The 22,692-nt window shown below is 49.2% G+C and overlaps 8 protein-coding genes across 8 annotated transcripts; 4 read left to right on the top strand and 4 right to left on the bottom strand.

Annotated features, from left to right (window-relative positions):
- Positions 1 to 500: 500 nt before the first annotated feature.
- Positions 501 to 1,724, top strand: An01g11570 (uncharacterized protein; the record flags this gene model as incomplete). The annotated part of the gene is made up of 3 exons (XM_059744237.1): positions 501 to 742; positions 790 to 920; positions 1,192 to 1,724. The coding sequence occupies 3 exons, from the start codon at positions 501 to 503 to the stop codon at positions 1,722 to 1,724; spliced, it is 906 nt and encodes a 301-aa protein (XP_059603329.1).
- A 407-nt stretch (positions 1,725 to 2,131) lies between these two features.
- An01g11560 (uncharacterized protein) lies at positions 2,132 to 3,694 on the top strand (the record flags this gene model as incomplete). Its single annotated transcript, XM_059744229.1, has 1 exon — positions 2,132 to 3,694. One exon carries the CDS (start codon positions 2,132 to 2,134, stop codon positions 3,692 to 3,694), a length of 1,563 nt encoding a protein of 520 aa, XP_059603328.1.
- Positions 3,695 to 4,067: 373 nt separating this feature from the next.
- Positions 4,068 to 5,771, top strand: An01g11550 (uncharacterized protein; the record flags this gene model as incomplete). Its single annotated transcript, XM_001389528.1, has 3 exons — positions 4,068 to 4,127; positions 4,201 to 5,574; positions 5,628 to 5,771. 3 exons carry the CDS (start codon positions 4,068 to 4,070, stop codon positions 5,769 to 5,771), a joined length of 1,578 nt encoding a protein of 525 aa, XP_001389565.1.
- A 526-nt stretch (positions 5,772 to 6,297) lies between these two features.
- An01g11540 (uncharacterized protein) lies at positions 6,298 to 8,361 on the bottom strand (the record flags this gene model as incomplete). Its single annotated transcript, XM_001389527.3, has 4 exons — positions 6,298 to 6,505; positions 6,717 to 6,938; positions 7,019 to 8,137; positions 8,204 to 8,361. 4 exons carry the CDS (start codon positions 8,359 to 8,361, stop codon positions 6,298 to 6,300), a joined length of 1,707 nt encoding a protein of 568 aa, XP_001389564.3.
- Positions 8,362 to 9,923: 1,562 nt separating this feature from the next.
- On the top strand, positions 9,924 to 11,270 carry An01g11530 (uncharacterized protein; the record flags this gene model as incomplete). Its single annotated transcript, XM_059744213.1, has 3 exons — positions 9,924 to 10,042; positions 10,105 to 10,633; positions 10,677 to 11,270. 3 exons carry the CDS (start codon positions 9,924 to 9,926, stop codon positions 11,268 to 11,270), a joined length of 1,242 nt encoding a protein of 413 aa, XP_059603327.1.
- Positions 11,271 to 13,949: 2,679 nt separating this feature from the next.
- Positions 13,950 to 15,170, bottom strand: pgaI (polygalacturonase pgaI-Aspergillus niger; the record flags this gene model as incomplete). The annotated part of the gene is made up of 3 exons (XM_001389525.1): positions 13,950 to 14,408; positions 14,471 to 14,890; positions 14,943 to 15,170. 3 exons carry the CDS (start codon positions 15,168 to 15,170, stop codon positions 13,950 to 13,952), a joined length of 1,107 nt encoding a protein of 368 aa, XP_001389562.1.
- A 2,926-nt stretch (positions 15,171 to 18,096) lies between these two features.
- An01g11510 (uncharacterized protein) lies at positions 18,097 to 19,635 on the bottom strand (the record flags this gene model as incomplete). Its single annotated transcript, XM_001389524.1, has 1 exon — positions 18,097 to 19,635. One exon carries the CDS (start codon positions 19,633 to 19,635, stop codon positions 18,097 to 18,099), a length of 1,539 nt encoding a protein of 512 aa, XP_001389561.1.
- A 659-nt stretch (positions 19,636 to 20,294) lies between these two features.
- An01g11500 (uncharacterized protein) lies at positions 20,295 to 22,481 on the bottom strand (the record flags this gene model as incomplete). The annotated part of the gene is made up of 2 exons (XM_059744194.1): positions 20,295 to 21,643; positions 21,860 to 22,481. The coding sequence occupies 2 exons, from the start codon at positions 22,479 to 22,481 to the stop codon at positions 20,295 to 20,297; spliced, it is 1,971 nt and encodes a 656-aa protein (XP_059603326.1).
- Between the last annotated feature and the right edge of the window lie 211 nt (positions 22,482 to 22,692).

Raw genomic sequence — 22,692 nt, 5'->3', positions numbered from 1 at the left:
CTGGCCGTGACTCCAATCCGCCTAGTACCAATTTGCTGAATGCGGAGAACAATAAACCTGCCTCGATTGAATGGTGGCTCACCGAGTCCTTGACTACAAGTCCCACGGGTTCCTCTCTCTTTCAAGCCAGCGCAGCCGCCATGTTGTCATAGGAAAGGAGACGGGAGTCCAGAGCAGATGGCAATAGTTATCTACCAAGTGATGTCCTCCATCTGTCATGATCAAGGACTTGATCTAACTTTAGGTGACTTCTGTACATCATTATCAACATACAGCAAGTGACCAGACATAGCCTGCGTGGCTCATGCGAGACATGTACAATCTTGGAACGGTGATTTATTCCCACGAGCACTACAAGTTGTACTCCCACAGGACCTGCTCTTTGTAGGTGACCTCGATACTATCTATCAACTCTAGTATCTACCACGGAGACACAGCCTTGCAACAGCCTTGTATGAGTATCTGACTGGGTACAACTTCTATCTGCATTTCGCAGCAATATGGCGGGCTTGAGTTGGTCATTAAATCACAATCCGGCCATTGCTATGGAGCGAAGGAAGCTGTGGTTTTATTCCCACGAAGATTACATATTGGCACCATACGAGCCCATCCTTCCTCGTCTGGAAGCAGTTAAGCGAGGCTACGTCAAAGCCAAGCTTCTGCTTCCTAACAATGGTTCTAGGATGCAGTATCTGAGGAAAGGGGAGCGTCTGGCCAGTGAAATGATAGTCGCTGCCAATAAGTAAGCCAGAACCAGATTTACATTAAGAGCTCTATACTTGCTAACAGTCCACCTAGTGTAGTGGCTGCCCGCAGCGGGTTTGATCATAAATATCCCACTGCGTATGATGATCTCTCAAGTAAAAAGAGACATGAATCTGCAGCACGGGAAGGGTTCAGTACTGCGAAAAGACTTCGGAGTAATAGGGATAAAATGCGGCGTAACATAGAAACATTGACGAGCTCTTAGCTGTTAATCCCAGGGTTGGGGTGGTAATGGAATGGCAGAAGGGCACCACTAGTGGCACTGAGTTGAGGATATGACTCTAGGGAGAGTTAGACTTGATGGCTGTAAGCTAATATCCTACCACCCGTTAATATTGAGAGATATAGAGTCCGTAGAGTCAAACAAAGCAGTATGGCTGATCAAACAACTAGAACGAGGCTTATATTGATGTATGATGATGCTAGAAAGAACAGAAGCTAAATTTGGAACCCAGGGATCGGTACCCCAACCTCAACAACCGGCGGCCGCAGGACCCACGACTATGACAGCCGGTGGGAGTAACCTGCAGGCCCAGCCACGAGTAACGAAGAGACCGGAACCGCTGTCGTCTTCTTCGGCAACCCAGTCGTCCCTGGCTGTTAGCGGAGCCCTACCGGTAACCTCGGAAGACGTCGTCGTGGAGGTAGAAGAAGATTATCCGATGGGATGGCCGTCCGAGGCGTTCGTCAATGTGGTTCTCACCGTAGACCATATCACGGTCTTACCGCTGTTGAGCGGGGACCAGAGCGCCGAGAGCCAGCTGACTCGAGTGTATGCAGCCGGCACCAAACGAGCCAGGAGTGAAGGAGATGTGGGAGACAAGTCTCCGGCCCCGGGTGTTCCTGGCCGTGACAATATCCCACTGCATATGAGAGCCTTGCATTTAAGCAGACACATGAAAGTGCAGCCCTGGAATCATGCAAGACTGCAAGAAAATTTCGCAGTAATCGTGGAATGATTCGCCGGAAGATCGAAAATCTTACAAACCGCTAGCTAGATTTTAATTGACAGAATGGATTTACTTCCTTTGTGCTACTAGTATATCGCCCCCCAAACCTTGTCAGAGCCTTAAGCATCCCAGCTACATATCCGATTCGTAATTGAAAGGTAAAGTAATAAACCATTAAACAATGTAAGTATAGCGCAGCTGCTTCCCAGCAGCCACTGGCAACCCGGTGCAAGCAGTGCTGCGCTCACGCCTCGCTCTTTCCTTCACTATCGTCTTCGCAACTGCAGCCAGCTTCGCCACCAGATGCCGTTCCGGATCTCAAAATGCCACAAGCATTGCGAAAGACTCAACTGGTTCTACGAATTTTCTGCACTCATCTACTTTCTAAGTTATTTGTAACATTCTGTTAACACTAAATGCTGCTCAAAGCAATTCAAGCATTGGCGCTTTTGGCCACTATCCTCTCAACCTTCTACGCTCATTTTGCGAATGGCTACCATATACCTAAGCCGGTTATTCCTGGGCTCAAAATACTTTCTATTACCGCATTTCCACTTCGGGACTACACAATTACGGGCGTGCAAGTGAATCCTATACAGTCCCACACCGTGAATATCAGCTTCTGGAATGTCACCGTTACCTATACGCATCCGGGCTGGGATGACTTGATTCATGTGCATGTTTGGGTCCCATTGTCTGGATGGAACAACCGGCTCCAGGCAGTTGGGGGAGGAGGATGGGCAGGGCTTTTGGACTATGGCACGCTAGCTCTGCCTGTCTATCAAGGATTTGCAGCTGCCGGGTCCGACATGGGGCACGACAGGAACCCTTGGTCAGCAGAATCATGGGCTCTTGAAGATGCCTCGGGCCACGTGAATTTCGCTCAACTGATTGATTTCTTCTCAACCTGCCTCAACGAGCTGTCGCTCCTCGCTAAGTATGTCATACAGCAGATCTATGGTTTACCACCCGCCTACTCCTACTGGAATGGCTGCTCGACTGGTGGGCGGCAGGGACTGGAGATCGCCCAACGATGGCCTGATGCATTCGACGGCATATTAGCGGGGGCGCCAACTATAAATTGGGCGCAATTCGTCCCTGCAAACTACTGGCCAACGTTCGTCATGAATCAGCTAGGGGTCTACCCCTCCCCCTGCGTCATGGAAAAGATTACAGATGCAGCAGTCGCTTCCTGCGACGGTCAGGACGGTGTTATAGATGGGATCATTGCTGTGCCGTCGCTTTGCAACTTTAATCCTCTCAGTCTCATAGGCATGGAGGTTTGGTGTGAATGTATCCCTAGTATAATTACTGCGGAAGTGGCATTACTTGCAGAGTCATACTGGGCAGGTCTAACTGCTGAGGATGGGACCCCTTTGTGGTACGGTTTCAACCAGGGTACGCCATGGAACTATACGATCTGCACCTCCACCGATGATATTGGGAATCACCGATGTCATTCTTTGCCCGATTACTTGAGCGTGGACTGGCTGCAACTTTTTGTTGCTCAAGATCCTGATTTAGACTTGGTTGATATGGATCAAGCCGATTTAGAGTCCCTCTTTCACCAATCCGTCGCCGGATACAAAGCAATTACTGATGCCAACAATCCTGATCTCTATGACTTCAAGGATAGAGGGGGGAAGATTATTCATTGGCATGGCTTAGCTGATTGGCAGGTTCCCCCAAATGGTTCTGTGGACTACTACAGAAGGGTCCAATTGCGTGATCCATCAGTCCAAGACTTTTATCTGTACTTTGAGGCGCCAGGAGTTGAACACTGCGGTCATGGGAAAGGGCTTGCTCCAACTGGTTTGATGGAGTCATTGATGGCATGGGTTGAAGGTGGTGTAGCTCCTGAGTATCTGCGAGCTGTATCTAAGAATGGTCGGATGTCAAGGATTCTCTGTCCCTATCCTGCTATTGCACAGTATGTAGAAGGAGATCCTACAGTGGCCTCATCATTTGTCTGTCAGTAGGTGATCCAGCATACACGTCCATTGATCGTGTTTCACGCTCCTTTTGACTGTACTCTAGCATTACTACAGCGCTAATTTAGTCTAGTCTCAGTATTACTTCTACCTTATACTGCTTCACCTCGGACTAGCTTCAGTATTTTTCCTATTTGGCTTCTCAAACATGTTGTACGGCTACTTCATGGCGTGTTATTGTGATACAATAGCACACAGAATAGTTCTGTACCGCTTCCTCCACATGCCAAGTATACAGATTACCCAAAGCGGAAATCCACCTGACGTCATGATTAGTATATCAGTTTCTTCAATAGACAACAACACAACTCCTCGAACTGCAATCTCTCTTCTACATGAATAGTAACAACCCGAGTCAACCATGGCATCAGACTCTCCTCGAAAGAAGGTCGCCATCATAGGCGCCGGAGCAGCAGGCATGGTAAATCCCTCCCCTCCCATCCCCAACCTATCGCAAACCCAACCACCAACTAACTACCAAAACCACCACTTAGTCCTGCGCCTCCACCCTATCCCAACACCCCGACAAATTCGAAATCCACCTCTTCGACTCCGCCACACACGCCGGCGGCCAAGCGACCTCCATTCCCCTCCCCGCCAACCACGGCGCGACCTGGCTGAACGACGGCGTACAAGGCGGCTCATCCATATTTCGCCATACATTCAACTTCTTCCGCCGATACGGATACGAGCCCCAGCCGGTGCAACTCCAAGTATCCTTCGGCAAGGGCCCCGACAGCTTCTTCACCAACATGTTCCCCAGCCCCCTCGTCGACCGATACACCGCCGAGATCGAAAAACTCGGCCGCGTGTTGAAGTGGATTAAGCGGTTGATGCCATTCCTGGGTATATTACCTATTAAGATTGTTCTACGGCTGTTCAGGTTTAGTCGGGAGTTCGGGAGTAAGATGGTGCTTCCGCTGATTGCGCTGTTCTTGGGCACGGGGAACCAGACGCCGAATGTGTCGAGCGTGTTGCTGGAACGGTTGTTTGATGATCCGCAGATGCGGTTGTGGGATTTTGATCCGGATATGCTGTTGCCCAATCGGCCGGAGATGTATACATTTCCGGAGTTGGGCGCGTTTTATAGGGATTGGGTGGGGGATTTGGGGGAGAATAAGGGGGTGAGGGTGAGGTTGAGGACGGAGGTGGAGATTTTGGGGAGGGATAGTAAGAGGGGAGTGGATTTGAGGGTTTGGGATAGGAGTGATGGTAGGGGGGAAGGGGAGGAGCGTAGGTGGGAGGGAGTGATGCATGATGAACATTTTGATGAGCTTGTGCTGTGTGTGCCGGCTGATGAGGCGAAAAAGTTGCTCGGTAGGCATGCTACCTGGCGGGAGAAGTATGTTCTCGGGGGTGTGAGGTTTTACGACGATGTTACGGTCACGCATAGCGATGCGGACTATTTCAATAGTATCTTCGAAACGAGGTATAAGAGTGATTTGTGTGGGAAGGCGTCTAGCGAAGCGCGCAACGAGCAGATCTCGTTTGCAAAGCAGACGCCGCGCTGTCGGAAAGACGGGTCGGATGGATTCGCGCCTATGTACTATACCCATTCCTATGAGCAGGATCCGCAGAAGATCGAGATGGGGTTCGATTGTTCGAATTATCAGCATCAGTTCCGGGAGGCATTGGGGGAGGGAGCGCTATCTCTGGAGCCCGATCGCCATGTGTATCAGACGATATTTCTGAACAAACAGGAGTCGGATCTATGGACGTGGGACAGTATCGACAAGGACAAGATTATTGCGAAGAAATGGTGGCATCAGTTCGGGCATAATTGGCAGCATTATATACGTGTGGTGCCGGGGATGATGTTCATTAATGGGAAGAATCGGACATTGTATGCGGGGAGTTGGACCATGGTGGTAAGTTATTGCTCTTTCCATACTTGAGTGTACCAGCTACTGACAGCGGGCAGAATATGCACGAGATAGCTTGTATATCTGGTATTGCGGCTGCGTATCGACTTGGGGCTACGTATGAGCCCTTTGATGATTTCGCGGAGGAGTTCTTCGCGAAATATCTGCTTGTGAGTCATGGGAAGAGGTATAAGCGGAGGTAGGTCCGGATTCAGTATCAATATAACCATTATGTAAAGAGACGACTTCTCAATGGCAAGACCATCAATATGCCCGCCCACATTTCTCAACAAGTACAAAGTACATATCCTCGGACTCGACACGAGCATCACGGAACTGCAGATCTCGGGATCTCCGCAGTCACTACACACGGGTCCTTCTGTTCAACTGATCTCTAGAGTGCCACTGGGTCTCTCTGCTTTCGGAAAGACCCGCAGGTGGAAATGCGCTTATTTGATTCAGCTGTCGTGATGCCGGCCACAGAGGGGCCATTTACCAGAAATGAGATGCGGTGTGTTTCCTTTGCTTGCTCTCCGATAAGCTCCCTGATTGGGGAGTCGGGCTGGCTTAATCTATCCCGGGTGAAGGTGAAAGATGCGGCCCAGTCACATCGGCGCGGCTTCGATAACTTGCCGATTTCCGGGTTATCCACTTCACCTTCTGCATTATAGCCGTACACGCCGCTTAGGAATCGGGTGGCAATGATAGGAGGTGGGATTCTTCGAGCGTTTAACCTATTCCTGACATGCAAAGATGTCCTTTTGTAACACCCGGTGCCTTTTCATTCCCATGGGCATGCTCTTGCACTGCTGCTAATATTGGATTCGATAGTTCGCATGTATGCACAGCCCTTTGGTTTGCGAAAGAGAAAGCAAATGTATTCGATGACAATGGTAGAGTTCTCTTGTTAATAGGCTGTAAAGCTTTGTTTTGATAACTATAAATACTATTACAGGGATAATGGATGACATTTATATTCAATAGAGCCAAGCCAGCTTTTGCACAACCTGCTTGGTACCAAACCATGGATGGAGCATGCCCCCAGATTCTTCCACAGTTTTAAGGTTGGTTCTCCTCCTTCCGGGGCTTCAAAGTGAATCCTGCTTGATGCCTCAGACCACAACCTCATACACATGGCCTTAGCTTACTACTCCTTGTCCAGTACTGGGGCAAACTGACTTCTTAACCGCAGACGCTTGCCATAACGCAGAAATGCCAGAGGTATTGGTACCAAGGCCACAGCCAAACAGCCCAACAGCGTGCCAGCCCACTGGATACCCATGTTGCCAAACATCTGCCGTGAAAAGAGCGGAAACCCTGCTGCCACGAGCGAGCGGCAGAAGGTGTTTGCTGCTAACGCAGAGGCAGCGCTGTAGCGGGTCAGAGGGTCACCGACAAAAGAGAAAGGGAGAAAGCTATCCAAATCATGGAGGATTTGGATGGTACTCACTAAGCGAGATATGTATCAATGAGGTAGTTAAACAGCTGAATGAAGATCATGAGCAAACCGGCTCCTGTGAAGAGGCCGCTCAGTGTTGGGACAATCCAATGAATGGTGCGCGTGAATCCAGTCCAGCCGAGCCAGAAAAGCCCCGCGGAAAAGAGGACGCCGCCCACAATCACTGGCGGCAGTCGCCACTCCGGAATGGGGATATTGTTGTTGGCCTTTAGCTTGGTGTTGTAGTTCTTATTCACGTAAATCATGTAAGCTGTTGCGCCGAGCAGACCCACGACGTTGGACAGCATCGGAAGCCCGCTGACACCGGCAGACATGGCATAGACGCCTTGGAAGATGCTACTGTAAGCGGATAGAAAGCAGTAGAGTAAGCCATAAACAAAGCTGAGGTAGACTGTGACAGCCATAATCAGCGGCTCTTTGAAAAGCATTTGCAGGGGCCGGCCCAGATTGTTAATGACCAGATCATGTAGGTTAAGTTCGATCTGCTCCTGTCTGGAATGGATCCCCCAATTTCCAGTGATTTGACGCATTCTGGTTGCCTTTGAAGTTAGAATTGCCGGCGCATAAGTTTCCCTGAGGAAGAGCAGATTGAGCAAACACGTTGTGTATCCCATGAATGAGGGTATATAAGCAGTCCATCTCCAGCCAAGATATGACTTGTTAATGAACCCGCCAACACAGGATGCAACCAGAGGGCCCAGGAAGACAGTATTAGCAAATAGGGCAATAGCGATCCCACGTGTCCGATTGTCATACATGTCAGCGAAGATAGCCGCAACATTGATGAGCGGGCTGCTACCAAATACACCACAGAAGAAGCGACAAATTATCAAAGTCTGAAGGTCTTTGGACACAGCAACAGCCGTATTAAAGATACCGAAGCCCAGCATAGCCACGATGATAGGGAGTCGGCGGCCGTGGCGCTCAGACAGAGGAGCCCAAATTAGAGGGCCAAACGCATAACCCGCAATGTAGACTGAGCTCGCTAAAGCCGCCACTTCGATACTGACATCGAATTCCTTGGCCACCGCGCTCATAGACGGGCTAAAAACGGCGGAGTCAAAGGTCGAGCTGATGCAGGTGAATGCAAGGATAACACTGATGTAGAGCCTTAATAGTCAGGGAATACGGTCTGTCAGTTGCAGCGCGGAGAGGTTGGACAAGGGGCTGTCCTACCTTACGCGCATCGGCCAGTTCTGAGGAAAGGCTGGGTCATCTGGTCCGTCAAAGTCGACAACATAGTCCTCGCGATTCGGTAGCAGCGGGGGATGTGGTCTACCTCGCCCAAAAGAAAGGACATAAGTTGCTGCATCAGTGGGCAGTCCGTGTTCCATTTTATGCGGGGTGCCGCTGCATACGTTGTATGACTTAATTCGGGTTGATTTTTGTTATGAAGCTAAGATGAAATGCAGGCGAATTGTCGAAATATTGTTGTCAAAGGTCAGGGACTAGCGATTGCTGTCGATGTACTGCACGCCGCTGGCCTCTGCTCCCCCATGGAACACATCTCCTGTCGCTGTATACTTAAATGCAGCAGTCTGTGAGCATTTTTCAATGGATAAACTAACAATTTGTCATGATTCATAAGGCCAATGCCGATATATCCGACATGCTAGTCACGCTAGTGATTAATCGCCAGAGCGCCCACCCAGGGAATTGGAGCCCAGGTGCTCACCGCGATAGAGAAAGAGGCAGTACCGGTCTCCGTGTAGCCGAAACCAAGTTAATAAAAGGCTTTATACAAGGCGTTGTACACCGCAATGGTGGGTCTTAGCTTACGCAGTACCAGAAGGCCTCGAGGGCAGCTGTCACGCCAGGGATGGAGCAGCGAGCCTTCATGGCCAAATTTGCAGAGTTAGTCTTGTTAAAGCCAGTTTCTCAGCAAAACGCGGCCATGAGCCCTTTAAGTCGAGCCCCATCTTACCTGCAATCCAATTTCTTTTCTTACAGGCAGGATGACCCATCCCTTGGGGCGTTGTTGATAGCTCGTAGCACTTTTTGCACTCGAGGGGCACTCGAAGATACAACAGGCCTACATTACCCAAACAACTTCCAGTCCAAGCCAGCTTTCACTACCTTTCAGCGATAGAGTAATGGACATTGACTCTGCCCAGTATCATCCCTTGGACCCAAGTCTAATCATATGTCTACGTTATACAGTAATAATGTGCCATTGGGGGTATCTTACCATCTATCAACATTCTTACGCGTCAATCTGCTTTGTCCGGTAGATTCCAGATTGTCAATTGTATCCGTCTGTGAGAGGGGAAAAGATGTATGGGAACAACTACATCCTAACACATGTAAACACGCATGATTGAGTATAGAGCGTCTTGAATGGCCATCCACGGGGGTAGCTACCTTTTCAAGGTACCATCCAACATCATTTATCAATGCACTTGCTTCGCCAAACAACGTGGAACATCTCGATGAATACATGTCTTATTCTTTTGTTTCATAATTTTTGTGTTTCTTCTTCCATCTTGCCAGATGTAGTAGGAATGTAGGTTTCTAGTCATGTGACTTGCGGGCTTCCTGGGTGAAGAGGGTGGGAAAATAAGTCGAGTTGAAGGCTCGAAAAAGGTGGGAGGCGTTGAGTGGTTAAGGGAATTGAAATGCTACATGATCGGCTGCCGGATGTTTCTGTTCCCCTCCACGATCCACCCGCTTCCATAACATTAGCGGATCCCTGGTGCTTGGCACCTGCATGTTGGAGTTTAGCAACAGATTGCCAAGGCTTTGTGGGACTTGTACTGGACTCGATGTTATACAATAAAATGTCTGTATATTGTTGACATGCCCAAAGGTCAGGATAAGGGGCGAGGGGGCTATAAAGCTCGTAGTACACCCTCCGAAGGTTCTGTTGTTTTTCACATCCAACGAATTCTCTGTCGCCATGAACAGCATCTACGGCATTCGGCCCTTGACCGGCAAAGTTGCCTTCGTTACCGGTGCAAACGGCATCAGTGGTAGCGCCATTGTCGACTATCTGGTTAAGCAGCCAGCCAATGAGTGGTATGTCATTGATTACTCTACCCATTCTTTCAGCAGACCACGCCTACTCATCACTATCTTAGGACGGAGATCATCATCACGTCGAGAAGCCCTATCAAGACCGTCTACACCGACCCAAGGGTGCGATTTGTCGCCATCGACTTCCTTGAGCCGGCCGAAGCTATCGTCGAGAAGCTCAAGGAGCTCTGTAAGGACGTGACCCATGCTTTTTATACCTCGTACATCCACAACAATGACTTTTCGCAACTGTACAAGAAGAATGGTCCCCTTTTCCGTACCTTTATCGAAGCGGTGGATTTTGCCTGCCCCAAGTTGCAGCGTGTGGTGTTACAAACTGGAGGCAAGGTGAGCAGGATATGCCATATTTCTCCGGTCTCAGGACATAGGATTAGTCTGACTGCTGGAAGCATTATGGGTTCCAATTCAGGGACATTACAACCCCCATGTTGGAGAATATTCCTCGCTACGAAGGCCCTGAAAACATCTTCTACTACGAGCAGGAAGATGACCTCTTTGCTGTTCAAAGACGCCGCAACACCTGGAGCTACAACATCATCCGCCCTATGGCCATCATTGGCTACAGTTGCCAATGTACGCCTAGCCCCTCTCTATTTCCTTTGATTTTCATTGCTAGCATGCTAATCTCTCCCTCATTCCGGCAGACCTCGGAATCAACGAAACTCTCCCACTAGCCCAATACTTCCTGATATGCCGAGAGCTTGGTGATGCCCCACGCTGGCCCGGCAATTTGCAGAGCTACCACCGCGTCGAGAAGCAGTCGTCCGCCCCGGGAATTGCCAATCTTACTGTCTGGGCTGCCACCCAGCCCCACTGCAAGAATGAGGTCTTTAACCATGATGACGGGGATGTGATCGTCTGGAAGTTCCTTTGGCATTTGCTAGCCAGCTACTTCCAGGCCCCGATGGACAAGTTCGAGGCCCCTACCGAGACAACACAATCATTTGATCTGGCCGAGTGGGCTCAAGACAAGAAGCCTGTCTGGGAGCGCATTGTCACCAAGTATGGCGGCGATCCAGAGGCGTTCCAGCTGGATGCCTTCAGGCTGATGAACTGGTATATCACACCCGCGCCGAATATGGTTCCCTTTATCAGTACGGTCGCCAAAGCACGTCACTTTGGCTGGAACCACGGCGATGATACCTACCAGTCGTGGCTTAACACCATGCGTGCTTACGAGGATGCTGGTGTGCTGCCGATTCTCCCATAAGTTTTTGGCTTGTTTTACCGAAGCAAGCAGACCCGAGACAAAAGCAGATAAGATGAAGAAGTTTGGAGCAATTCTTGGACGGATACTAGGTTTAGGTTCACGAGTGATATAATCGAGTTTTAGTTCGAGGAAAAATTGCCAAGGCACGCGTTTCTTGCCATACCTACCATCATTGTATTTGCCTGTTTTCTTCGTTGATTTCTTCATTGACTACGTAGTCTCAGCTTTCAGTACAGGATTATACTCACGTCCTTTAGCCATTGACACGTTTATATACTATTTTGTTCGCTCCTCACAGCCGGCTCGGACCATCAGCACACCCATATCTGTGTGTTGGGATTTTGTTCCAGGGTGCAAAACGGCGAAGTTGCCAGTTATCATTGAGATCCTTGGCGGCCATGCATAATACCTTCAAATATATTCTGATAACCTTCTTAAAGACAACTATCACTCTTTTCAGCCTAGCGCCGCCTTCATTCATCTTCACTACTGAACAAGCCACATCTGGACCTAGAGGAGACCAGACACGAATCACCGCCCCTGTAACTAGGTTGGTAATGGCCAAAAGTGGATGCTCAAAATTGACGTTCAAAGAAGCCAGCCATTCTTTTCGAGTTTGTCCATAGGAAGATCATAATCAATTTTTCCTTTCGGGGTTATGGCCAGGCCCCAAATAGACAGTATCTTTGGCCCATAATCATCTAGCATTTCATAGAGAGTTGGTGCTATATCCCACCGATCTAGAGAATTAAAGTCTCCTTAAATATAACTATATAATATAGATTAGTATGAACTAAACATATCTTTGATACGGAAGAACTTGCATATTCCCTGATTCTTTGTCCCAGAATAAGCTGCCCAGATTTTTAGGAGTAACAGTTATTTCGCTTCTGATGTGCTCACTGTTTAACAGGTAGATGTTAGTATATAAGCACAACGAGGGTAATTCATGATAAGCACATACCGGTATGCGACCTGAAACGCGGCACGGACTTGGTCTCGTTTATCCCGAGGAAGTTCCCAGAAGAGCCCTGCGCTGGATACCTTTCTCTACTAACTCCGAAAGCTTCCGTAGTATCGCTATCATTATTAAAGGCGCAGGATATTCCATAAACTCTGCGCGCTCGGTCTAATCTGAATGGGCATCCACTGTGCCGTGTTCAAGGCCCGCATAAAGATAATGGTCGTATATGTTCGATAATCATAGAGAATCTGGATAGTAATCCGTGAGATTCTCCGCTATGAAAAGAATCCATTCCAGAACAAGATTCTTCGCAGAGCGATGCCGTAACCGCCCACTTTCTCCAAAATTGCACCATGTTCCATCAATGAAGCTCAACCTTGACTTCCAAAACACCCGTAGACCTCTGATCTACGGCTCCATGTTGGTGCGATTTGGCAACGATATATTGTGTAGCAGCCTGCGCCTCCGGTAACGTATGGCATCACCAACGTGTGGCCACTTGAGCTTATGCATCGTCGACCCGGAACCCGCAAGAAAATACTGAGTAGGCCCAGTAAGCATTGCAGTATATCATTCCGGTATTATACAGCCTTCTTCCTGTCCATTCCAGTTAGCTGTATGATAATATCACCCCAGTAGCAGGACATGTCTCCTGCGCGGCGGGTTATATATGAGAGGTATGGCCGTTTGGTCCTGTCTTCAACTAGGATGACGCTCCGGGTATCTCGCAGAGCATGCATGCATGGTAGATATCAAAGCTATATTGAGAAAACACATATTGAGTTTTCTTCTGTGATTGATACCTAGAAGACGAGGGGATAGTTCGAACTCCTTTCAGGTCTATGGTATATAGCATTTATATGTCATAATATGGTAGCTTGTGGCAGAGTAACGCCAACCATGCATTTGGCATCGAATCGTGGGACTCGCCGCTCTCCGTGGGCCCTTCGATAGGAGCTATCCGTTGAGATAAGCATATCGTCATGCTCTATCATTCGTTGAATCTCAAGTGGAAGGTTGCCTTGTTCCGCTTTGAACACAGCCTCAGTTTGGAGGAGTCGCTCTTGTATATGTTTTCTGTTCGTAAAGTCTTTATCTGTGTAATGACTTGCTTCCACTGGATTCTCTTTTTCGTCTGCGACCGTAAATGATTCGCCGCGCTCCAAGTCCGGTCTCTATGTTTAGGATAAAGGTGGACTGAGAACGTCATCTTCATTAACAATCATGTAGGAATGTTCCGGATATCTGGAAGTATGCTATTAATTTTTGCTTCAAGGATTCCTTGTGTGCCCACTGCTCCACATGCTCTTAAGCTTACATATGAAAAATCAAGATATAGTACATGATGCTTCTGAGATCAAGCATCGATATAAAAGGATCTCATTAGTCTGTGGAGGCAACTGGTGGTTCAGAGGTTGGAAGATATAAGAAAGAGGAAGAGATTTCGAGTGTGAGGGATAACAACTTATATACCTAAGCCTACGCGCCCTAATTCACCCCGTTATTAACTTCATCACCTGGTATTAAATTCTATCTTTTATCATTACCTCTATCAGTCTACTCATTTACTTCTGCACAAATTCACATATTGAGCAAAGCTCCTATTATTCACTAACACTATGGCAGTAAAACCACCTAACTAGTACATGTCAAGTGTGGATCGATATATACAACCAGACGTCCTACAGACGTTGCCTCGCCTCCGGAGGAATGATTTAGCAAGAAGCACCGGAAGGAACGTTCTCGCATTTATCGCTGGTCTTGCCACCAGAGAGGTCAACACCGGACCAGGTCCAGTCAGAGCAAGAGCCGTCACCGCAGAGAATGTAGACCTGGGTGGCGTCATCCTCAAGAGTGCCGGTGACACCGTCAACAGTGACATCAGTGATGGGGATACCGGTGGAGGGGGTGCCGGTGGGAGAGCCGTTCTCGTAGTCCTGCTCGATGACGATACCGTAGTCGGTGATGCCGGAGAGCTGGATGTTGGAGTAGGTGATCTCGCTGACATCGCCGGTCTCCTTGTAGATGGTCTTGATGCGGACACCATTGGCGGAGTTGCTGACAGTGGAGTCGGAGATGGTCACGTTCTTGACGGTGTTGTCATCACGGCCACCGACAGAGCCGATGGAGAGACCGTGGCCACCGGAGCAGGTACCGCCGGTGAAAGAGATGCTCTGTGGGTTTGATTGTTAGCGATATGAATGGAAGGAATGATAGTGGGATAGGGATATCGTACCTCGCCAGAGTTGATGGCAATGCAGTCGTCCTGGTTCTTGACGGTAGCACCGCTGATGTAGACACCGGTGGACTCGCTGATGTCGAAACCGTCGGTGTTGTGGCCACCGTTGTCATCACCGTCGGAGTTGTCGATGGTGAAGTCGTTCAGGTGGACGTTGGTAGCCTGGACACTGATGGCCTGGACGGGAGTATTCTTGATGTTGATGCCCTTGAAGGTCGAGTCCTCAACGTCGTGGATGTACATGAACTTGGGCTTGGTCTTGCCACCGTTGGTACCCTTGCTGTCCCACCAGCGGGAACCGTCACCGTCGATGACAGCGCCGTCGGCCATGGTGACGGTCAGATCCTTACCACCGAAGCGGATCAGGGGACCCTTCCATTCCTTGTATCCGAAGGAAGTGGTGCCCTCGAAGGTGATCTAGATGGTGTTAGCGTGATAGCCAGGGTGGAAGACGGTTGAGAGCACATACGGTGGAGCCATCAGCAGCATCGGACAGGTCCAGGGTCTCGCCAGCGGGGACCTCGATGCTGCTCAGGACAACATCGGAGCAGCTGGAGATGCTCTCGCTGGCCTCAGAGGCAGAGGTGAAGGTGCAGGTAGAGGCCTTCTTAGCGAACTCGGAGACGCGAGAAGGAGCGGGGGCGGCAGAGACGAGGGAGCCGACAGCGGCCAGGCCAAGAAGCTGGTAAGAGTGCATGGTGATTGTTGGAATAGGTTCTGGTCAACAGAACAGGTTTCGGTCAAAAGAATGGACGGGGTCTGGTCAACAGAAAGAAAGAACAAGGAGTGGAAGAGTGAGGTGTTGTTGGATAGAGCATCTCAACGACGGAAGTCCTGGAGAGTTTTATACGTAAAAGACTGGTCCATGCTAAGCTTCTGTTCCTGAACAAAGCAGTGAGATACCTCCATTATTGGTGGAAAGACCAAGGGGACCCTCCGATCCACCCGGGTATCAATCTCTAACGGCGATGGGCGCTTCAGCCAGGGATACCGCCGGCACTGCATGCATCACAGCATTGGTAAGCACCAAGGTTCGTGTCATCCGGCGTATCTCAGACGCTAACGGGCTTACAGTCCGGCCAACCCCGTCCCAAGAAGGCATGGATTGACGCTTGGGCTGAAGGTCGAAGCATCGGCGGCTCTCGGCACTTCTCGGCATCTCCACTGCTGATGCCGTGTCTCGCTCTCTTCCTCCATCTGCCCCATCCGGCTTATCCACGCTGTTTCACTCTGTCGCAACATGCTTGATGGATGCACTCCCAGGACGGGGGCATGATCTCGGCAATTCTCAGTGCCAATGCATACTCGTCATCCCATGGTCCTTGGAATTTGGTGATGATATCGATATAGACTGCTTTGGGACCCACCAGCACTACGGATCGGTCGGAAATGGCCGCATTGACGAGACTAGAAACTGCCAGTGCCGATCCCACTATCGAGACTCTGGCAAAGACCCTTTAGGGCACTTTACAGGGTCCGCGAATCAATATGATTGATCCTTTCGGCGAGATTCCTTTCAGGGGTTCGACCCCGGTTCCTCGGCTGATCATCGGATAAATTTTAGGAACGTCGTTGTGCGCACGAACGCAGACATTCTTCCGAATTCCGATAGTTATGCGATCATGCCAGCTTCTTCGATAGCCGACCACCTTTTGTCTTAGATGCCCATGGGGTAATGCGATTGGATGATATGGTGGCGTCGCAGGAATCGTTCTATTCTCGCCTTCAATTTCTTCATCTTCCGGGCCCGCAGTGGGTCGGCACCAACCCTAACCTGAATCCAAGAAAGTGTGAAACTTCAACCCCATTGTACTTCCAGGGGATCACACTGGTTGAGAAAGTGATGCTGTCCATAGCATTCTAATCAATACCTGCTCCATAATATCAGTTCATTTGTCACATAAATGTTACCCGTGTCGAGGTCAGCTCTAGACTGGACTTCTGTCTGCCAAGAAACTCGCTGATATTAAGTGTTTTCGAACTCCGGGCGGTTTCAACCGCCGGTTAATTGATATGATTCGTTTTGTTGGAGCTAATCACTGCACTCTGTCGAGCATCATTATACGACCGTAGCTAATACATGCTGCATCACTGGTTCGCGCCTTTTCGCCCAAGCGAAGCAGCCATGTCGATCATCCTGTAGGGCCATGGCCCTGCAAGGACAAACTGCTTTAGACACGGAGTTTATCAACGAATAATTTTCCACGAAGCAGAGGGCATGATTCAGAGGTTCTCATGGGTGTTGAGGAACGCTAGAGTGGAGCATATCCAAGAGGGCTAAGAGATTCAAGGCTGGTGGTATTCGCGGGATTCCAAGACTATTCTCAGAGTCAAGCACAATTATCCACCCATAAATGAGCTTAACTTATCTGTCTTTCTTGGCAAAGCGGGATTCGCAAGCCATCTGCTTCCGGGATTTTCTAGGGGGTGTGTACCATGCCCCGTTCAAAATTGTCGGCTACGGAGGCACTCAACTCGGTCTCGGGCTTGGGCTGGTCCGGTGCATCCGCGTTGGAGGGGGTAATATGCATTTTTCTCGTATTTCGTGTTCGAAAATATGAGATCTGAAAATGTCCATGGTACAGTTGAACCCGAAATTACTTCATATTCAACCTCGAACTGCCTTTCTGCCTTTAGTGATTTGCTTAGGTTGCTCGCTCGGAACTAGATCTCTTATACGCCTGCATGCGAATCAAAACCTCAACTCTGACCCTTAACATAGTCAACTTCAGCACAGAGCAAACGGCGGTGAATTGTGCAACTTGTTGGCTACATACCAAGACTTAGCTGGCGCGTACTCGTGTCTGCCTAAGTTGTCAAAGTCTTGGCTATGGTGGGACTGGTCTGGTTATCTGATGGTGGTATGATCCTGGACCCCTTAGACAAAATCCAGAAGATGTACCCTAGCTTAACGGTGCCTTACTCTAATGTACCTACGAATGGTACGAGGACGAATCCCGCTTTTCACAACTATGTGCTTGGCTTGAAGGCGACAGCAGTGTGTTTCCTTGCCTTGAGATATTCAATCGCTCACACCCTGCCAATATATCGTCGTCTAATTGGAAGTGTACGACTCAATAGAAGGCGGCAACCACGAGGGCTACTATCAACTTTGAGCAAAAGGAGCAGCTCCGATGGGGGCCACGACGTAACGAGGAGTTGGAATAACACACTAATGGACACCGCAATATGTGTAGTAGCCGAATGTATTTTGTTGGGACACATATCTCTCCGTCGCCTAGCTAGCCAAGAGCGGTTTATCGATTTTGGTCTAGCGGTTAGTTCTTCGACATATTTTGCCACTTACCCATCTCATTTAGTCTTTCTTTCGAACACTACTGGTTGAGATGTTCTAGGATATTCTGAGAAAGGGATGCCATCATACTGATTGGTTCTTCGGACTAGGCACCACTCTACTATGGAATTCTATGGTCATTTTCCACTATACAGTTAGTACTATAGAGTCCTATACATGGCTCAATCTTAAGCTCACTCTATTATCACTTCCTGCTAACTTCCTACTGCAGTCTAACTTGCCACCGTCTCAGTAGCTCTAATATAGGCACCTTTCTTGCTCTATCTAGATATATTCTAATCCCCTAACTATACCATACATACATCCATCAATGCACCGGAGTGTCTCCAATCTCCAGCATCGTTTCATCCAACAGCTTCGTTAACTCAACCACCACATCCGCATACTTCGCGTCCTTATACACATTAAACAGCTCAAGAGGATCCTTCTCACAATCAAACAGCTCCCACTCCTTCGGCTGCCCACCCTCCTGCGTTCCCGGTAGGTCAAAACCCTCCGCATACCAATAAATCAGCTTATACCGCTGATTGCGGACCCCATAATGAGCATACGCATTATGAATAGGATCCCGATGCATCCAATACCGATGGTACGCGACCTGCTTCCAATCCGCAGGCGTCTCCCCCTTGAGCAGCGGAGCAAACGACACCCCCTGCATGTACGAGGGAATCCGCAGGCCAGCAAGATCCAACCAAGTCGCCGCAAAGTCCACATTGGAGATAATATCATCGCAAACCGAGCCCGGCTTGATGAGCTTGGGGTACCGGATAAGGAACGGCATCTGGAATGACTCCTCATACATGAACCGCTTGTCGAACCAGCCATGCTCACCCAGGAAGAATCCCTGGTCGGAGGTATAAATAACCACCGTGTTCTCCGCTAACCCCTCCTCATCCAGATAATCCAACAACCTTCCCACATTCTCATCAATCGAGTGAATCGTCCGCAAGTACCTCTTCAAATACCGCTGATACTTGAACCGGCGCAGCTCCTCATTACTCTTGAATGTAAACACCTCCGCCGTGTCCTTATCAATCAACCGAAACCCCTCGATATCCGCATCAGAAACATTCGGAATCTTCCTATCAGTCGACCGGCTCCCAAACAGCTCCCCAACTTCTGCACCTCCCTCAGGCTGCACCAGCCCCAAATCAAAGTACGTGATATCACTCTCAATCCGCATCTTAGCAACTTCTGCGGCCTTCGCCCGGTTCTTATAATCATCGTCAAACGTATCCGGCAACACCACATCCTCCTGATACAATCCCCGATGAGCGGGATGACACTCCCACGACCGATGCGGTGCTTTGTGATGACACATGAGGAAAAACGGCTTCTTCTCCCCAACCCCATTGTTCCTCTCCTTCAACCACCCCAAACACTTATCCGTAATCACATCCGTCGCATAGCCTGGCTCGACGACCTTCTTTCCACCCATCTCAATAAACTCCGGATCAAAATACCTCCCCTGTCCTGGTACCACGCTCCAATAATCAAACCCTGAGGGTTCATGGTCCTCTCCCTCGCCTAGATGCCACTTGCCGATCATGGCGGTCTGATAGCCGCCGGTGCGCAGGTGCTTTGCGACATTGGGCAGGTGCTTGTTGATCTTACTGTCCAATGTCATGACCCCGTTCACGTGGTTGTGGGTGCCTGTGAGGATTGTTGCGCGGCTGGGCGTACAGATGGAGTTGGTCACGTAGCAGTGGTTGAATTTCATGCCGTCATGGTAGAGGCGGTCGATGTTGGGGGTGTGGTTGATGTTGGTGTTGTAGGCGCTTATGGCTTTAGAGGCGTGGTCGTCGGCCATTATGAAGAGGATGTTGGGGCGGGGTGCGGGAGGCATGGTGGGTGATGGTGTGGGTGATGTGGATTGGAGGAATCTAATTGTCATTTCTGGTTGAGGTTTATAATGGAGTGTGTCTGTTTGTTTGTTCATGGGGAGGAGAAGGGGTTGGGGGATATAAGTTTCGAGGGGAGATGGAACTTCCGGTCTGGGGGAGTGCTACTGTTATGTGAATGCGACGATGAGGGGCAATAGACATGAGTGCTCTGTAGGAGCGGAGGTATACTACGGGGTCAGTATACGTTGTAGATTCAATTATTGGTCAATGGGTTGATAGTGAGGGGCCATGGATGGCGACGCGTGGTGTACCTGCGCTAAAGGGTTGCGAGAGAGAGCTCGTTGCTGACGCCATCGGAGGGGTTGATTGGCTCTTTCGATTCCTTGAGGTGAAACGCAAGTGGAGAATCAGGCTGAGCAGTAAATAATAGGCTAGGTTTGTTGTATCCTTATGAGAACTAATACCCGACGGATATCCCTCGATCTGGCCGACGTTGGTAGAACCTGTGCTGTGGTAATCGTTAAGTAGTCTCGTGAGGCTATCCACCGCTACCGCAGGTGTGGGACTACGGGCAGACCAACTAACATGGCGAATTCGGCATACTGTCATGCACAAAACATAAGTTAAATGTAGCAGTTAAAGTCGTTTTCGCTCCTACTACTCAAGCAAAGAAAATCCGATCACCAAAATTGCACCCTTCAAATACTTCTCGGTCTTTGCTCGGAGCCACAACCGTAGCAGTCGACCACTCAGAGATTGCATACAGGAGCTGGTGGGTCATGGTGCAAATGAGGGCGTAACGTCGTCCATATGTAGGGAGATCATATACGTTGAAGATGTAGAGAATATCACCTACCGTACACAACTTCAATCTGACCTTGAATGTCCCCCAGTCTTCCCCTAGTGCACCCAAAAACGTGTTTATGCGCTGGGTCAGCTTAGAAGTCGGTCCTATGGCTATGCGCTCTATCTTTTCTTTGAACGACATTCGTTGCGTATCTTGGAGAAATGAAAGCCACAGCTTCTCTCCCTTTTCGGCTTCGTTAGGATATATAGTTAACGCCACTCCGATTGCTCCGAGAATCAAACGGAGTTCCCCTTTCAGATTGGCAATCGCGAGAGGAAACCGTGGGTTGAACGTGCCACCTGCGACCATCTTAATGGTTTCATGAATGGCCAGCTCTATATGCTCTATCACTTTGAAAATCACATATCGTTTCCGCGGCTTGTCTAGGAGAGCTGTCTTGAATGCATGCAGTGGCGAGACATCAGTACCGAGCACTTGGAGACGATACTGTTTCCACTGTTCCGGAGTCGCATGAAGCCTCCCCTCAAAGTGAGCCATGGTAATTCCATTCAAGTTGGTGCGTATGAACAGCGTTGTGTTTCCCAGTCGAGCGCGATAGCTTCCGTCCGAATAGCAACCGGCTACGCCGGCACCGAAGATGCCGCAAAGTACAGCAACTTCCTCATTCGTGAATGGAAAGGCCACTACCCGGTCTGTGGCGACAAGTTCATGATTTACATCTGTCAGGGAATGTAGGAGGGTTGCTTTGAGCCAGTGTTGGTACTCTGGAACGCGATAGGCATCTTTTACCAATCCACTTTGGGTCAAGGCAAAACGATAGCTGCGATCATGTTCCTGTTGCGAGCGCCACTCTGAATGGATACATCCCAGCTCGGTCAGGAGGTTCAGCCAACATGCGCTGGAACGGTCCAGATCCCGGGAAACTGGATGGTGTCTTTCCTCGCCATTCAGAACTTTGACTCGATCAGGATGTTCGACTGGTCCCTGAAGGAGCTTGTGCAAGTCGGGAATCTTGATGACGTTGTTCTTCCAGCTCAGCATGGACTCGTAAAATGGACCGTACAGAAGTTTCAAGCGTGCTTTGTTGCCTATGGCTTTATGCACACTCGTGGCAGATTTCAACGCACCACTGGAAATTTCTCCAACTTGGATAAGCTCCGACCCTGGCATTCTTGTGGCAGCCAATTGTTCGTGATTGGTGACTATTTAGTAATGGTTAGGGAGAACGAAAGAGTCTTCTGGTACAGTTCGGAAAAACAATCTCCAAGTGACCATGAAGCAGCAAAGCTAATCAATGTATGTAATCAAGGGCCTGCCCACTGCAGGTTACCTCCACGGGACGCGAAAAGAAAAGCCTCCCCTTCGGTCATGATTCCAGCAAAGCAAAGTTTCATCGTGATACTGGGTCTACTCCTTACCGAATGTCTGATTTGTGCCAATATACATCCTCCCGTGGTCAGTGACAGTTTTGTGCTCCCCATCTCCTGTGTGTACATTCATAGTTCCTCCGTAGGCAACAAAGCTCGTGGCTACACTTTCCTCCCCTAGAATGGATGACGGGAGAGACCTCATCTCTTCGACGATACGTTCAAGCTCAGTCTTCTGCTGTGGCGTGGCCGAATTGACAGCATGTTGGTTGACTATGATTTGGACTTCTTGGGTTATGGCAAGCATGAGTTCTTCGACCTTGTTTCCTTTCCCGAGACGCTCGAAAACTTTGACATATCGTCTATACCACATATCTTTCTCGCCTGGGATGGTATTTTTAAAGATATCCCGCAGATTTCTGGCCTTCTCATGACAGGAGGCCAGGATTTTCTCCAATGCGCGACAAACATCGTCGGCCATGACGTTTTTTTCAGGCTCTAGATTACTTTTGCATGTCTCAAGCGTGGCAAGGATGATTGGAAGCCGTCTTCCGACAGTATTAAACGTCTCGGATAGTTTAATATCTTTTTTTGCACTGTCGTATATCTTGACCGAGGTGTCGATCAAAGATATGACAGTAGCGATGGCGCCTAGCACTTCAAGGCCCGACATCATGCAAAAGGCGAACGGCAAAGTGTCGGTGAGTCTGATCGAAATTTGAAACGTGAATAGGATAATAGTACAATAATCTTGACACTAATCTGAAGGAGATGGTATCCATGTCGGTAGGGTTTAAATAAGCAGCACGATCGTATCTTGCGGCGGGTAGACCGTATTCTTCGAATCCTAAATCTATGCTTCGTTACTCAAACCCATGGTTCTG

Source organism: Aspergillus niger, assembly GCF_000002855.4.
Source record: "Aspergillus niger supercontig An01".
Lineage (NCBI taxonomy): Eukaryota > Fungi > Ascomycota > Eurotiomycetes > Eurotiales > Aspergillaceae > Aspergillus > Aspergillus niger.
The sequence above is the reverse complement of the archived record's forward strand: the minus strand, read 5'-3'. Positions and strand labels throughout refer to the sequence as shown.